General features: G+C 40.0%; 1 protein-coding gene across 7 annotated transcripts in view; it reads left to right on the top strand.

Moving 5' to 3' along the window:
• Positions 1-16,617, top strand: part of RHBDD1 (rhomboid domain containing 1) — a 94,063-nt gene that overhangs the window by 25,027 nt on the left and 52,419 nt on the right. For all 7 annotated transcript variants that reach the window (XM_039489697.1, XM_039489702.1, XM_039489703.1 and 4 more), the window contains 2 exons: positions 6,977-7,065; positions 8,776-8,826. In XM_039489697.1, coding sequence (XP_039345631.1) covers positions 6,977-7,065; positions 8,776-8,826 — 140 coding nt within the window. The remainder of the gene's footprint in view (positions 1-6,976; positions 7,066-8,775; positions 8,827-16,617) is intronic.

Here is a 16,617-nt window from a genome sequence, read left to right as displayed (position 1 = left end):
AACAATCTAAATGCAACAGTTTAGGATAGTTGGAGCTGTCTAACATTCCGCTGAAGTATTTAGTTGTTTACCATTTTACACTGCTTCATATATATTTATTTATTTATTAATAATTTATTGATAGTGCAGCAGCTCTTACGGGGATCCCCAGTCATTGCTGAAGCCTCTGTGTGCCATCACAAAACAAATAAGTAGTTGTGCAGGGTGCTATATACATATATATATATATATGATCCACTTTGTGCCCTGAAGTACTTATAATCTAGTAAAACAAACCTTGTCAGTGGGGGTGGGGAAAGGGATAAAACACACATCACGTCTTTGTCTATATGCATTTTATGTAGATACTTCTATCTACAACTACTACTACCAAGTTGTGTGCTTTGTTTTCAGTGTTATACCTAGCCTAACAGCATTTTTTTAAACAAACTGTTGCCTTCCTCAACTATTGTACATACGCCTATTAATAAAATTACACAGGTCAAGATTTTCAGAACTAACAATTGTGTACCAGAACATTTGGGTGTTCACCTTGGCACCTAAAAGGGTGTTTCAGGAGGCATATTCAGCCCTTTCTAGAAAACTAAGGCACCTGGAAACTTTGGTCAAGTTTGAAAATCATAACCAAAATTATCTTTGTGCCAAAACTCTTAAATAAAACCCCACCCAACATCCATGGGGATGGCAACTTCCAGCCTGGTGTCACATCGGGAGGCCTTTAGGTATGTAAAGCCAGAAGTGCCTCTGGTCTCATGTGGGCTCTATGTGTTATATTGGTTGTCATGAGTGAATTTCAAATGGTTTTATGCGAATTCGTTGTCATGAAAATCTGCAGGACTAATTCAGACCTGATCCTACAAGCTGTTCCTGGGTGGACTCCTTTGCCCACTTCTGTGCCCAGTCCTCTTGACTTTGGTGGGCTTGTGCACTGGCTCATTATATGGATCCTCACTCTCAGATTTGAACTTTCAGATTTGAGGCTTCTGGTACTTGCCTGAAATATATCAATGTTTCTTAGAAGGGTTGGTGTAATCACTGTTGAAATTGTTTCTGACTGAAACTAGGGAACAGGGAATCATTGGATTGTTTTTAAATAAAAAAAATTACTCTTTAGAGCAGCAGTTTGCAAATGTTTTGAGCTGACCCCCCCTTTGAGTTACAATTTTTGGTGGCGCCCCCACAACCCAGACAAAAATGGAGACATGCAAAAGTATGCTTGATAACCTACTCATAAATCTAACAGAGACCGTAACAACTTTAAATTGCCCACACCTGTAAGTTTCAAATACACAGATACTTACCAATAGCGCAGCCAAGGCTTCCTCAGCAGCAGGCTGCTTCTACCTTGCAGCCAGGCTGCACTGCTAGGGCAGGGCCAATACCTACCCCTTTGCCCCTCCCACCTTGGGTTTTCAAGGTCGGGGAAGGCACATGCGATGGTTTCTGGGGGCGGAGGCAGTGCTCGGCATGGAGGCTAATGGAGGTAGAAATCAGCACACCCATGGCAGATATTGACACTGACCCACAGGCTAGGTGGCATGCTGAGGTGAGTCAGGGGGTGAAGGTGGCTCTCTCTCCCTGCACTGCCATGTGGGGCTGGCCCGAGCCACCCGCCGCTGCAGCTTGGCCCCCCGAATGTTGCTCCATGCTCCCCTTTGGGGGGGACACACCCACAGTTTGGAAAACTCTGTTTTAGAGGAGTACAGTATGCTGCATGGAATGTCTAGTTTCTTTGGTGCATTCCGACCTGCTAACATTTCAGTTACACAAGGAAATTAATTTCATAAGAGTCTGGAGAAGTGATGTTAACCAGTGAGAGCCAGTTTCCTGGCTTCTGTTCTTTGCCAGACTTGGTTGGTAAAGATTTACCAGGTAATTCAAAATTCCAGATTTATTACAAAATAACCTGAAAGGGGAAAGCTTGTTGTTAATAATAATGAATAATAAAAAAACTCAACTGTTTTTCTGTGCAGTGCTGCTCTAAATCAGTAGTTGATTCCTTCTTGTGTGATGATTTAATGTGGTCTGATTTGCATTCAAATAGTTTGAATTCTTAAATTAGCTATAGGGCCTAGTTGCTAAGCATGTTTTAATTTAGCAATGAAGAACATAAATTGGCTTGTGTATTTGGCTGTACGTGCTATTGATTTAGTTGAACTAGCACTTATTGTTTTGTTGTTGTGGTAGCTTACAGTATGTCAGTTTGCTAATGCTGCTTTTAAAAAAAAAGCACACTTTATCTAATGTGGCCTCTTGGTTGACAAAAGGTAAGAAATACATGAAAACAAATAAGAAGCTGTTTCTCCAAAAGACTGTAATAATGGTGGTTTGAGCTAAGAGTTCTGGACTAAATGATTGGTTGATGTACTGTCCTATAATTTATATATGTATGACGCCAATCACTTTTTTTTTTAACTACAGAACACTGTTAATAAGAGACAGTGGCAGCCCAGTGACACAAGTATTTTTGTTCTGTTAACATTAGATATTTCAGATGATTAAAGCTACAAATGTTATGTAAGAAGGATTGAAACAATGTAAGATAAATCATGCAATGTTGGTGAGAAGTTATTTCTAATTAAAAATGAAGTACAATATTAGTTTAGAATAAAGTTGGGCGGAAAATTAAAAGTTTTTCATATGCAAACAAATCATTTGGATTTCATTTGCTTTCCTGTAATGTTCTTAATTATTTTTGTTACCTGCACACTCTAGGGGCATCCACCTTTACCCCGTTCCTAGGGCTTAGTGCGTAACCTCACACTCTAGGGCAACCACCTTTACTCTGTTCCTAAGGCTATGTCTACACTTGTCATTTAAAGCGCAAAATGTCCCTTTAAAACCATAGGAGCGTCTATACTTGTTAATGACTTTTTGCAGTGAAACTCAGAAGTTTCACCGCAAAAAGAAAACCACCTTCACAAGAGGCATACAGCTCTTAGCGCTGTTCTTTTTGCGCTGTTGTGAAAGTGAAGACACATTCTACCAGTGTAAACATCTTTTGGCCTCTGAAGGATATCCCACAGTTCCAAAAGTGATCACTCTGGCCAGCATTTCCTCTGCTCTGGCGCTAAATAAATGGACGTCCGTCCCTCCCCCTGTAAGCCCTGGGAAGTTTGAAACTCCCTTTCCCATTGCTTGTAGATATGGCAGAGAAAGCAGCCAGACAGCAGGGGTTTTTAAAAAAAATGCCATGAAAGGAACAAGGAAGTAATGGGGCTGCTGGGACATGAAGCAGTGCAGCACGGGGCACTGAGCAGGGACTGAGAATGCTTTCCGCTCACCCTCCCCTTCCCACAAGACCTATCGCGAGAGCTGCACTGTGGGATAGCTGCCCTACAGCGCTGTTCTCATCAGTGATGGAAGTGCTGCTAGTATAAACACTCTCTGACGCCTGAGAAAATAAGTGAGTACAGAAACCAGCACTTTTCTTTTATCAGTTTCCTATCACCGGTGAAACTTGCAGTGAAAAAACTCTGCAAGTGCAGACATACCCTAAGGCTCAAGGCGTAACCCTTACCCTCTGCAGGTTTGCAGGGTCTTTCACCAGTGAAAGATCCTTACACAGTGAAATCCCTAACCTATGTTTATTAACAATCATCAAAACAGAATTTACACACTAAGCATACAATACTCACCAGTCCCAATAAGGCAGACAAACTTTTCCTGCTGGCCAGTCAGGATAAGGTCGTCCAGGGCCTCCAGCTTCTGCACGATATAGTTGACAGGATGTTGAGGTCTGGCAGTTCTGATCCTGGGGCTGTGTCCTGGAGTTGATTCCAAAGAACTTCCTTTTGGACCTCAGTTGATATAGCTAAGCAGGACTCAAGTTTCACTATACCTTAGCTATTTCACACTTTCACTGTTAAGTGATTCTTTGTAATTAAAAATCTTCAGCCAGGGTGATCTTACTATAAGTTATGAAAGGTTTTTCATGTGCAGGTATTACATTATGTCTTTAGGATGTGTGTTAAATTTTTTTGGCATCCAAGTAATTTTAAGTCAAATTCCAGCCTAGAGGGAGTACTTATAGAGCTTTAAACCTATAGAAAAGCAACTTACACTGGAGGTCCTGACCCAGTTGCTGTAAATGCCAATGTGGTTGATCAATACATGCAGCTGAAAGAATAGTAGATACAGACAATGGATTTAAGCAGCAGGTCGCAACTTTATTTAACACTGGGAGGGGTGCATTGCACTCCACTTCCTGCTCTCTCATACCAGGCATTTAACTGGGTCCGGAATCGTGTTCAGGACTCCCAACACAGAACCAGTAACATGGAGTCATCCCACTTTGGCTCACCCCTATGACTCAGCTTGCTTCTGAATCCTTCCTTCCTCCCCTGCAAAAGGGTTGGGGAATAGAGGTTCCCAAGGGAGGAGCTCAGTCTACAAAGACTTCAGGTCTCCTGTTTTCACATAAGCAGAAGGACCACTAGCAAAATCCAGGGTTTCATTTATCTTTGGGAACTGGTCTGTCTTATCCTTCAATACGTTGGATACCAGCTGTATGTTGTGACAAGCTAAAACAAGTTTTTCTTTTTCACACTTTGACTTTTTTTTAAATCTTAATGCTATAACCTAACTATGCCTCCATGTGAGTGTAATAGCCAAAACTAGACCTTGTTAGTGGCAGAGTTGTTCACCTCAGATTTTTATAGCATTTGGAAAAATTCTTTGACAGAGATCTAGGTGATTAAACTGTAGAATGAACATTTTGGCATTGTGTGCCCTCTTTGTTTGCAGTCTTTACAGTGGCACATTCTCCTTCATATATTAACTGGAAGTAGACCAGCACTGAATCAGGGCTTAGTACCTTCACTTCAGGAAGAACTCTTCAGAACAATAGCTCTGAAAGCTGAAAAATACTATATTAAAGTTTATAACAAGCATTACTCAACTCAAACCATTTGCACTAGAGCCTTGACAGGAATTTAGGGATTTTCCTGAAGAAAAATTCCTTATTCAAATTACTTAACAAATCAGTACTTCCTAGAAAAAACCCACAGCCAAAGAATCGTAGAAATTGAGCTAGCAGGGAACTCAAGAGGCCCTTTAGCCTCCCCCCCCCACCTCCCCTGTGCTAAGGCAGGGCCAAGTAAATCTAGACCATCCCTGGCAAGTGTTTGTCCAACCTGTTCTTAAAAACCTCCAATGATGGCAATTATATAACCTCCCTTGGTAACCTTCCCTAATTTAACCTTGAATTAAATTCAAGTATTTAATTATCCTTATAGTTAGAAAACTTTTCCTAATATCTAACCTAAATCACCCTTACTGCAGATTAAGCCCATTACTACTTGTTCTGCCTTGCTGTGGATACTGAGAGCAATTGATTACTATCTTTTTTTATAATAGACGTTAAAATAATTGAAGACTGTTCTCAAGTTCCTGACTCCTTTTCCCGTAGTCTTCTTTTCTAAACTTACCTAGTTCTTTTAACCTTTCCTCATAGTTCAGGTTTTCTAAACCTTTTATCATTTTAGTTGTTCCTCTGGACTCTTTTCTGTTTGTCCACATCTTTCTTAAAATATGTTGCCTAAAACTGGACACAGTGCTCCAGCTGAGGCCTGCCCATTCCTCAGTACAGTGTAACACTTACCTCTTGTGAATTGCATACAATATTCCTGTTAATACACCCAGAATATTAGCCTTTTTCACATTGTTGGCTTATATGCAACTTCTGATCCACTTTAATAACCCCCTAATAATCTCCAAACTGTGGGATGCACCCTCCCCCAGTGGAGTGCAGAGGAATGTTCGGGGGGCATGGTGGGGCCTGAGCCAACCCCAGTAGGGGGCAGGGAGGAAGCACCCCCCAGCCCCGCTCTGCTCCCAGCTCTGCTCTGGCCCCACCCGCAGCCACAGCCTTGCTCCCAGCTGCAGCTTTGGCTTCTGGCCCCGATTGTGCCTCTACTCCTGGGCCCCAACTGTGGCACTGCTCTTGGGCCTGGCACCACTCTTGGCCATGGCCCCGAGCCTGGCTGTGGATCTGCTCCTGGCCCCATCTCCTGACTGCAGCTCCTGGGGGTGAGGGGCATGGACAGATTCCATTACGGGTGGGGCGGGGTGCAACAGAAAAAAGTTTGGGGACCACTGCCATAGATCCTTTTCTGCAGTGCTACTTATTACTTATTTCTGCTACATAATGAGATTTTGGGCGGGGGGTCAGACTGGAGGGTCTTAGAAAACTAAAAAGTAGGACCACATTTTTCCCACTTACAGTTTTGAAGAAGCCTTGTACCGCTAGCCAGAGTTTATAGTGAGTTCCTGGGAAAGAGAACCTCATTATCCAAACCATAGCCAAAATTAAAAATATTAGTTATATAAAGCTCTTGTTTAGAAACAAAGCCAGATCTGTTTACTTACAAAAGCTGTTGCTGCAATTGAAGTGCTACTCATTACATATATATTTACTATTTTAAAATGTGCAGTAGTTGTGAATTATTTTATAAACACAGTGTGGTAATTTACCTCTTACAGTGATCTGATTTACCATGGCTTTATTCCAGTTTTATGCCTTTGTAGCTTCGTGATTTCAGTAAAGTTCCATTGATGTAAAACAGGAGCAGTGTAATGCTGAATCAGGAATTTCAAGAGCTAAAAGAGAACTAATTTTAGATAATGTTTTTTGTACAACAGAAACAAACTAAATCTGAATGAAATTTATACAATTTGTCCAACACTTCTTATTTTATTTTGAGGCATATTGATTCTTGTAATACATCAGTCACTTTTAGCTCCTCATTTGGTCAGAGATGTGCCTTTAAAACATATTGTGGTTGTTACTCATTTCAGTGGTCAAAAAAGGTGGAAAATGTTGTTCTTTGAGATGTATTAAACTGCACAGAATAAAAGACATATGGAACAAAGACGGCAAACTGTGACCCATTGACATACATTGGAATCATGGGAATACAGATTATATCTAATCGTCAGGCATACAAACTCTCTCAAATGATTCTGTTTCTCCTAGGACTTCTTTTGCTGGGCATCTGGCAGGTATTCTTGTTGGATTGATGTACACGCTGGGGCCTCTGAAGATGCTCATGAAAGCAACTGCAGGTACATAGTGAACACTCTTGGCATGCCAAGAAGTTAACAGTATGGCTTAATATTAAATTTAAGATTTGGGTTATTAGAAATAAATGGAGCCAAGAACAGGATCAAATATTTTTCAAATGTTTGTACTTCCTAAGACTATATTATTAAAAAAAAAATTAGGGATAAAATTAAAATGCCATTTAAAAACCTCCATTTTAAATGAAATGCAGTAAACCCAGAGAAATATTATGTTGTTCTGTTATGCTGAGTATGGTACATTTCTATCTTTTTATTACCTGTATACATTATATTGGAAGTACCCACATTTTGAAAGTGAGCTTTTGGTGTTTAGACAGTTGTCTAAAGAATTTTCAATATTCTTGATTTTGGTATTGTATTACTACAAGTTTATACATGGTGCTGGTTAAATAGGGGGAAAATGCAAATACTGCACATCCGTGTATTTAGAAGTACAAACCATGGGCCCAGTCCTGCAACTCCTTATGTGAGTAGTCCCACTGACTTCGCTGTTTCAGTCAGGTAAAAATACAAGGGCCACGTTACTGAAAGTTTGCAGGGCTGGGCCCTATGACATAGTGTGTTTTATATGTTCATTCAAAAATGTAAATAGTCAAAAGTAGTGCTTTGAATTTTCTATAGTAGCTGATGTTCTCAGCATAACAAAAGCTTTTCACAATAAATATTTGTATAAACTAAAAATAATAAATATGGATATGTAGCTTATTTACTATGATAAGGTTGACTAATGTAATATATTTATTCGTGATACCTTGTTAAATGTGAATATAGCTAATGTATATTGAGACTCCATTATCAGTTCAGAAATCTGTTTTCTTTCTACTTTTCACTAAAGCTGTTATATTAAATGATTTGGTTTAGCTCTATTTTTAAATAGTAAAATAAATCCTTAAATAATCCAGTAGGTCACTAGCCTGAAGATTTATCCTACTTGCTGTCAATGCTTGAAGTGCATTCAGGGTTTGGTGATGAAGCCTCTGTAAGTTCTAGATATATAGGACTTTTAAGTGGCAAAACTAAGAGAGAGAGATTTCATAACCCACTTGGTTGATATGAGACAATTCACACCTTTTTAAGGATGAATTTTTCACCCATCTGTAGCAGTGCTGTCTGGTGGTAGAAACAGTGTAGTACAGTGGGTGAGGCAGGATTTGGAGAGAGCTCTTTGCTGCAGGAGCTCTCCTGGACACTGCTGTACAGCCAGGTTTTGGGGGCAGGGCCAACTGATTGTTTCCTGGATCCACAAGTCTTCTCTTCCTCCTCTTATGTAGCAGGGCACCGACAGAACAGGGGCTACTCTAGCCATAAGTTTTCTGTGAAGTGGCCTGAAACTGAACAGCTAGCTCCTTCCTCTGCTCCAGAGGAACTCCCCAGTGCACAATTTACCTGCAAAAATTTCCCAACCACTAATTCTGCAGAATGTTTACTGGGTATCTTCTCTTCTGCATGGTTCTTCCCTTTTTATGATATGAGACATCACTTTGAGACTCAGAGAAAAATATTAAGATTATAAACTTTAAATACTTTGACTATTGCTGGGCAAAATTTTATAGAAAATCCGCTGTTCTAGAGTCTCATCACACAAGACCAAGATTCTGTAGGTGGTAATACTGCAAACTCAATTTTTAATTTTTGTAGAAGGATTATAACATTATTTACAAATATTAAGTGTATTACATTTCTTCCTGGTAGGTGGCTTTTCTTACTTTAATGACTCTGCAAGACAGAGAGACTACTACTCAGGTGAGCACTTTCACTCCATTGTCTAAAAACTTTGTTCACTTTTCCTTTCAACTTTGTATTTTTTTCTTTAAAATAATAAAAAATAAAGATACCGTTTTATGAACTGTAAAATACTTGGTTATTTGGAAGATGAAATTTGATTAAGTGGGGAAAAATGATAAATGTACATCAGAAAGTATCTTGGCCTCAAAATATACAAATAAAATAACCAGTTTTTTTTTAAATAGCAACTTCAAACATTGTTCTTATTAAATTATATGAAATTCAAAGCATTCGGGATGGAAGACTATATGTTGGTGATACTGTACCATATTTTTCCTTCCTCTTTAGGTGACTGTCTAGGTAGTTCAACAGCAGTTTCTCTACGAAGAGGCTGAAAACCTCAGTAGAGGAAATTGGTTAGAGTGCAGTCTTTTGTTCCATGTCACATTATGTAAATACTGGAAGTGTGCGGCGTATGTAGACATTAGTAGATGTGTTGAGACAAGTGCTATAGGTGGTGATTTCTGCTTCACATAGCCAGTACCTCACAAGGTATGCATGCTGTATATATGCATAATATTAGTCATGGTGAAAACCTACAAAGGATGACAACCCTTAGTAGAATTATCTCTGTAACTCTCCCATTTCCTGGGTGATGAGCATGCACCAGTGTAGCAAAAGAAATGGTCTGTGCAACCTGAGCCTAGTTACTATACTCCACCCACTACATTCAGATTGAGTATGAATTTCAAATTGCCATTTTTTATTAAAAACAGTAGTGGTTGTGGAATGACACTTAACACTACCTCTGTTCCTTCATGTCATGCTATTTTCTCCACTGCTACTAAGTGTGTTTCTCCTCTTTCTCTCCTCTTATGTAGTAATAGCAGCAGCAATAACAACACAGCCCTTACATTCTCTGTTCTCCCCTCTGGGATGGGCCCCTATTGGAGAAAGCAAAAGCAAAGTCAGATCAGCAATAGGAGCAGCAGCATTAACACTTACTGCTAGTCTTGGCATGCAGTCGTTTTGTGATGCCAATGGACAAGGAACATTGTTTTAACGCTACTGTACAGCAGATCAGGCAGCTAACTAGGGAAACAGTTTTTAGCAGCTGAGATAGTTTTGAGATGCTTTTTTTCTATGTATTTATTGAAGGGCCCATAGAATGTTTCTCAAGGGAACTGCTGGGGATGTCATTTACTACGCTACTAATATCTGGATCATCATGACATTTTTCATTGATGCCTTTCCTATCTTTGGACACTTAGTAGCTTAATTGCTACCTTCTTCCTTCCTCCTAAGGCTCTTTTAATTCTCCAGCCAATGTGTGACCCAGAACCCCTACACATTATCTCTGCTTCACATGACCCTCCTCAACAAAGATGTTTTCCTAAACCGAATGGACAAACTACAGGGAAACCTGGATATGTGTCTAGATGGGAAGTCTAAAGTTAGCTGCTTTATCACTGACAATGGGACCGATAAGGTAAAAGCAATTAATGTTGGACACTAGTGCATTATCCATTGCTTTGTTCACATCCTCAATCCCTATGAGGCGCTGTTGCTGCAGCGCACAGCTTCTGTTGTGGTGGGAAGCTACTGGTAATTGAGGAAAATGAAGACATTCTGCAGAATAGCCTTATGGTCAGTATAATTTTACAGGACAAGAGCATCTATTGGAACCCCGTGTTACATGTTGCGTTACTTGATTAGAAAAATTACATTTTGTCAGAGGATTGTGAAGTTAGGACATAGAGGAGCTGTAGGCCAATACCAGTGTGTATGGATGGAGGCACTAGTTGGAGAATTAGAACTCTTTGAACATGGCATATGACTTTATTTATAGTTCAGTACATTGATCCATGTCCTCCTCGTAGTGCAGTGGTTCTCAAACTTTTGTACTGCTGACCCCTTTCACACAGCAAGCCTCTGAGTGCGACCCCTCTTATATATTTAACACCATTATAAATGCTGGAGGCAAAGCAGGGTTTGGGGTGGAGGCTGACAGCTCGCGACCCGCCGTAATAACCTCGCGACCCCCTGAGGGGTCCCGACCCCCAGTTTGAGAACTCCTGTTGTAGTGCATATACTTGTAGGTCTTCACAGCCTGTTTTGTAGTAGCAGACAAAAGAGGAACCAGGACACATTATCGTTCCCACAGTGAGCCCAGCTTATGGCCTACTTGAGGTTATCTATGTGTCATGTTTTCTCCTCTCCCCACCCCCACTCCCCTGGTGACTTCTCTTGAAGGAGCTGTCACTCACCACATGTAAAAGTCTGTCTCAAATTTCTTTTCCTCTCTGCCTGCATTTCCAGTGCTGATAGTTTCCACACCCTTTTGTCCATCATGATTTTTATTTTGTCCTGGATTCCATTAATATTTTTTGAGTATTTCCCACCTAATAAGAGCTCTGACTGGGTATTTTCCATATTAGAATATCTGTTTGGTAATCCCTGGCACTTATGGCAATTAAAGATCCCATAGAATTTTTTTTGGAAGAGTGGGTCTAGTTTCCTGACCAAATTTTTCCTGCTGAACGGTGATGGGAGCCATTTAACGAAATATTTTCTCTGTGCTTTCAGTTAAAACAACACTATGAATTTAAAAACTCTTGCATATGAAATTTTTTTACCTATGGTTGTTTATAAGTAACAACTAAGATTTGCTCAAAGGATCCCCACAGTGACACTTTTACAAGTTAAGAATAGTTTATGGCACAAAGGTTTTACATTTATTAAATAAGAAGAATATTTTTAAAAATGGAGGGATATGCCACAAAGGATAGCTATAGCCATTCATCATTGACAGACCCCAAAGTAAAAATGGCTAACTAGGCAGAGATACTCTATCCCACCCAAGCCTGGACATTTAGCTTGTACCAAGCCATGCTCTACGCCTATAGAGAGGATTAGAGCCAACACAGAACAGACTCCAGGCAGCTTTTGCTTATGAGTATCAGTCCCAGCTACATAAGAACCACAATTTTGGGAGTTTTATACATCTTCTCTTTCTTGCCATCCTGGCTTAAAGAGCAGAACAAATGTACTCCCTGCAAAGAATACATCCACCACCAAAATTACACAAAGTAGTAGAACACATGGAAACGTCAACACAATTCTGTATCAATCAATATAATAACTTACATTTGGCAATTATGTACCAATACAGTCTCCCAAGGATAACGACCAACTGCTTTTCTTAAGCTGTCTTCCCCCGCTCCCCCAGCATATCGATAGGTGGGAGGGCAGACCTTGCTGTAGGAGAAGGAGCACCTGAATGGTCCTTCGATTCCTCCCCCAGCTCACAACTAAGGCGGAGGGTGCAGAATATTACACTTTTGCATCTTCGTGTATTAGGCTGAGCTGGCCAGTAAGAGGGGCTCCTTCTCACTAAAGGTGCAATCTTTGGTGCAGCCCTACATCAAGCAGGGTTTTGATTGATTGGGAGAAGCAAGGAGCCCATGGCACCCATCTCGGGAAACTATCAGCTCAGGCTATTGCTGCCCATGAGTCTGTGTGGACAGTAGCCAGATAAAGGGGTGTGCATTAGCTGTATTTTCCTGTGTGACTGTCAAGCTACTTGTAGTTGTAAACATTATTTAATTTGTTTAGGATAAGTACTTGAATGTTGGGTTTTTTTAGAAATGTAGCTCATGAAAATATGAACAGTAGAATTAGAACAGTAGGAACCCCACATAACTTGGATGTTGTGTTGGGGCCCTTTCTCAATATGAACTACAATTTGAAGGCTTTGTGAAGGTAATGAATCAAATGTAGTACCTTGAGCGTATAAGACTCTGGCTATGGAACAAATGTAAAACATGACATACGTTCTTTTTTGTTTGGCAAGGAACATATTTACATTTTTAGTGCCAGAATTATTTTTATAATGTTCAAATGTGCAATGTTGAAGCCTATAAATCAGTAAGCAGTTATTGAGCTCAGTTCAACATAAAATTACATCCAGAAGATAAACTTACATTTACAGGAGGGAAAATGTTCATTCAATGAACATAATGTGGATGGGAAAAAATATGTAAGGATTGCATCAAAAATGTGTACAAATCAATAGGGTCATGCAGTTTGGCTTAATTTGTATGTAAAAATATGGTTTTAAATAGAACCAGCATAACTGAAGGTCTTTTACAGCTTGTTAAAGTAGGGATAACAAAGAAATATTTTCTTTTCTAAATTAGACCATTTAGGGCAATCATTATCCGCGATGCCTTGAAATTCTGCCATGTTCATTGCATTAATAGCACAAAACTTTTTAACATCTCTTAATTGGTTTCATTTGTTCGTTTCTGTTCTAAAAAATATACAGAAGAAGGGCAAAGATACCTATTTTCTTGAGATTTTCAAATCACTGTGTTCTACTGTGTAATTTGATACATTTAGATGAGATATTTCTTTGAAAGATTTGATTTTGTTGATTTGTTGTTTCAAGTGGTAGTATTTTTAGGCCATTATTCAGGCCCATAGATGTAGCAGACATATACATTCAGGTTGTGTCTGTATCTTGCAGCTTATTTGATTGTAATATCAAGATCTGTTTTTTTCTTTGTTTACTGCACCAAAACTCTGTAATACAAATAATAATCATTAACTGCCATGTTTTCATCTTTTATTTGCAGTGGTGTCATAGCTGTACTGGTCCCAAGATATTAGAAAGACTTGGTAGATGAGGTAGTATCTGTCACTGCACAAACTTCTGTTGGTGAGAGAGACAAGCTTTTGCGTTACACAGCTCTTCTTGAGATCTGTGTAGCTCAAAAGCTTGTCTTTCACCAGCAGAAGTTGGTCCAATGAAAGCTGTTACCTCACCCACCTTGTCTGTCACATTTTCATCTTACAGTCTGTACTCATTTACCTAACATAGGTCAATAAATCCACCTGGATCCCAATATGAGGGCTAACTTTGTGCTGATGTTTTAAGTTAATTAATATGACTGTTAGTTGTATTAAGTCTGAAGATAAAGAGAAACGGTATGGTCAGCTTGATTCATGCATAAATATTCAAAATCTTATTTTTCAAATTGAGAAGAAATACAGTGTATTTTTGATTGGATGGGAGGAACTGGGATGATGAGTTCTCTCCCCCTCGGGGTTCCGCCTAGAACTGGGGTACCACTGAGCCCACCTGCCCACCAGCCTGGACTCCCTTTACACTGTACTGCTGAGGCAAGCCTGCCAAGCACTCTCTCAGGCTTCAGACTGCACTTCACCAGCACACATACAGGTAGGGACACACCCAGCTGCAGCTACACACACTGATGCTGAGATCAGCTTTGCATGGGAAGGCTAAGCTAAGGAACTGCCCAGTTACTCAAGTGCACACACCCCTTTAGAGGGTAGACCCAAAATTATACCGTCTTGCACTGCACAGAGAACTGTACAGCATAAGCTCATGAAATTTCCCCCTCCCTCAATGTAGAGAGGAATATACACAGCTTTCTGCTCCAGGTTATGATTTCCACACACGGTTTTGGACAAAACAAAACAAGTTTATTAACTACAAAAGATAGATTTTAAGTGATTATAAGGGATAGCAAAGAGATCAAAGTAGACCAAGCAAATAAAACAAAACACAATCTAAGCTTAGTATACTAAAGAAATTGGACATAAGTAGCAAATTCTCACCCTAACAGTAGTTTGCAGATATTCTTGAGGGCAAGCTGCACTTGCTTGCAGCTTAAAACTCTAGGTATTCCTTTCACAGGCTAAAAAGCTCTCAAGTCTAGGTACAGCCTTTCTCCCCCATTTCAGTCTTTGTTTCTTAGATATTTACTGCAGTCATCTTGGGCGGGGATGATGTCACTCCCCTGCCTTAAATAGCTTTAGCATATGTCGGGAACCCTTTGTCTCCCAGTTTGATTCCCATGCCCGGTTAGTGGAAAAACACTAGTGTTTTGATGGAGTCCCGTACCAGGTGACTTGGTCAATGCCTCTGTAGGGCCATAGCAGCCATGAGACAGAGGCTGTTAGTAAGGTCCTCAGGAAAGCTTCCCAGAAAGGCTCCCCAGGGGAGATTAGCATCTTCAAAGTCCTATTGTTTTCCCTAATGGCCCTTCCCAGCCAGCCACATAGACTGATTGCATTCTGTCTAGTGGGTGTTCCCCAGGTATAAACACATTTGTAATGGAAGCATAGATGATATTCCAGACTTCAGATATGAAAATGATGCCCGCATATAAATAGGATAATCATACTCAGTAAATCATAATCTTTTCAATGATATGTCACATGAACTGTCTTGTATAAAATACATCATAGTTATGCCACAATCATATCATATAACAATATCTCTATGAAGAATATGGGACCGTAGTGTCACACTGGGTTTTAATGCTTCTGAGCTAACTTGTAGTCTTTGAAATTGTATATATGGTAGGTTAGAATAGTTGAGAGAATGTCAACCAATATTTGGTGTTTTTGAGAGGCAAGATGGGGAAGATTAAGATTTTTTTTTTCCTGACAGTTCACTCTTTGAGTGTTTGCACATGTCCTTTCCATGCTAGATATGTGCGTGCAGGGTAGCCAGACACTTTCCCCTCAGTTTTGAAATGCTGAAAGAGTTGCAAACGCAATTTTCTTCAAACAGTAAAATTGCACTGGCAGGGACGTCCAGCAGGTCAGAATAGAGGCCCCATGGTCTCTCTCGGTAGCTTCAAGTGCACTCTGCAGATCTCCAAGAGCTTCAAGTGCACTTTGATACCCACAATTCTGAGCTTTTTAACTGAATGAGCTGCATTTCGAAATCTTCAACACCCATCCACTGAAATACAGACAAATCCAAGTCGCTTTTGTTGAATTTTCAGGTTTAATTAGAAAAGAAAGTATTGGGCCACATTGCTGGAAATCTTGAAATCTGTCAGAAAACTCCGATTCCAGTTCTTGCATGTACATTCCAATCTCATCAACACTGACAGTGCAACGTGTCAATAGCTCTTTTATGTGTTGGAAGTAGTGGAAAGTCGAAGTTCAAATATCCCGAGAAATTGCTAGTTTTACAACAAATGCCTTCCAGGCTTCATAAAGATCCAGAACTGTTTTCCCTGCACCTTGGAGACAGAGTTTGAGTTCTTTTAGGTGAGCCGTGATGTCAGTTAGAAACATGAGCTTACACAGCCATTTGGCATTATCCAGTTCAGGGTAGTTTTGTGCTTTTTCCAACAAAAAGGCCACCAAATGTTGCTGTGAAGTGGAATTTATAAGCACCGTCCATCTCTTCTAACAGTGCTGGAAACTGTCTGTGAGTCAAAGCAGATCGAGCAACAAGGACATTCACAATTTGCACCACTGTATTCATCACATTATTAAGCTCTGAATTAGAAATTTTTGCACAAAGGTTTTCTAGATGGATGATGCAGTGAAATTTGGCTGTTGGGCAGCCAATTTGACTTTAAGTAACTTTACAAATCCCTTCTGTTTTCCAACCATGGCAGGAGCACCATCTGTTATCACACACAATATTTTTCTGATGTCAACTCCTTGTTCTTCAAAATGGTTTACAAAGCTTTCCACTATCTCTTCCCCCTTGGTTGTGCCATGCAAGGGTTTTAGGCAACAAAGTTCCTCTTGGATTCATCGGAAGCACAATATCCTCCAACAACTGGCAAACGTGGAACGTCGTTTATAGCCACACTCTCATCAACTACAACACTAAACACTGCTTAGTCTTTTAATGCAGTCATCTGCTTTTCATTAATGCTGTCTGCCATTTCGCTTATGCATGTCTCAACTGTTCTGGCAGAGACAGGCAGTTCTTTTGTTCTAGATACGATCCTATCTTTATTTGGCAAATCA

Source organism: Mauremys reevesii, linkage group 9 (genome assembly GCF_016161935.1).
Source record: "Mauremys reevesii isolate NIE-2019 linkage group 9, ASM1616193v1, whole genome shotgun sequence".
Classification (NCBI taxonomy): Eukaryota; Metazoa; Chordata; order Testudines; family Geoemydidae; genus Mauremys; species Mauremys reevesii.
This window is presented reverse-complemented; position numbering and strand designations above follow the sequence as displayed.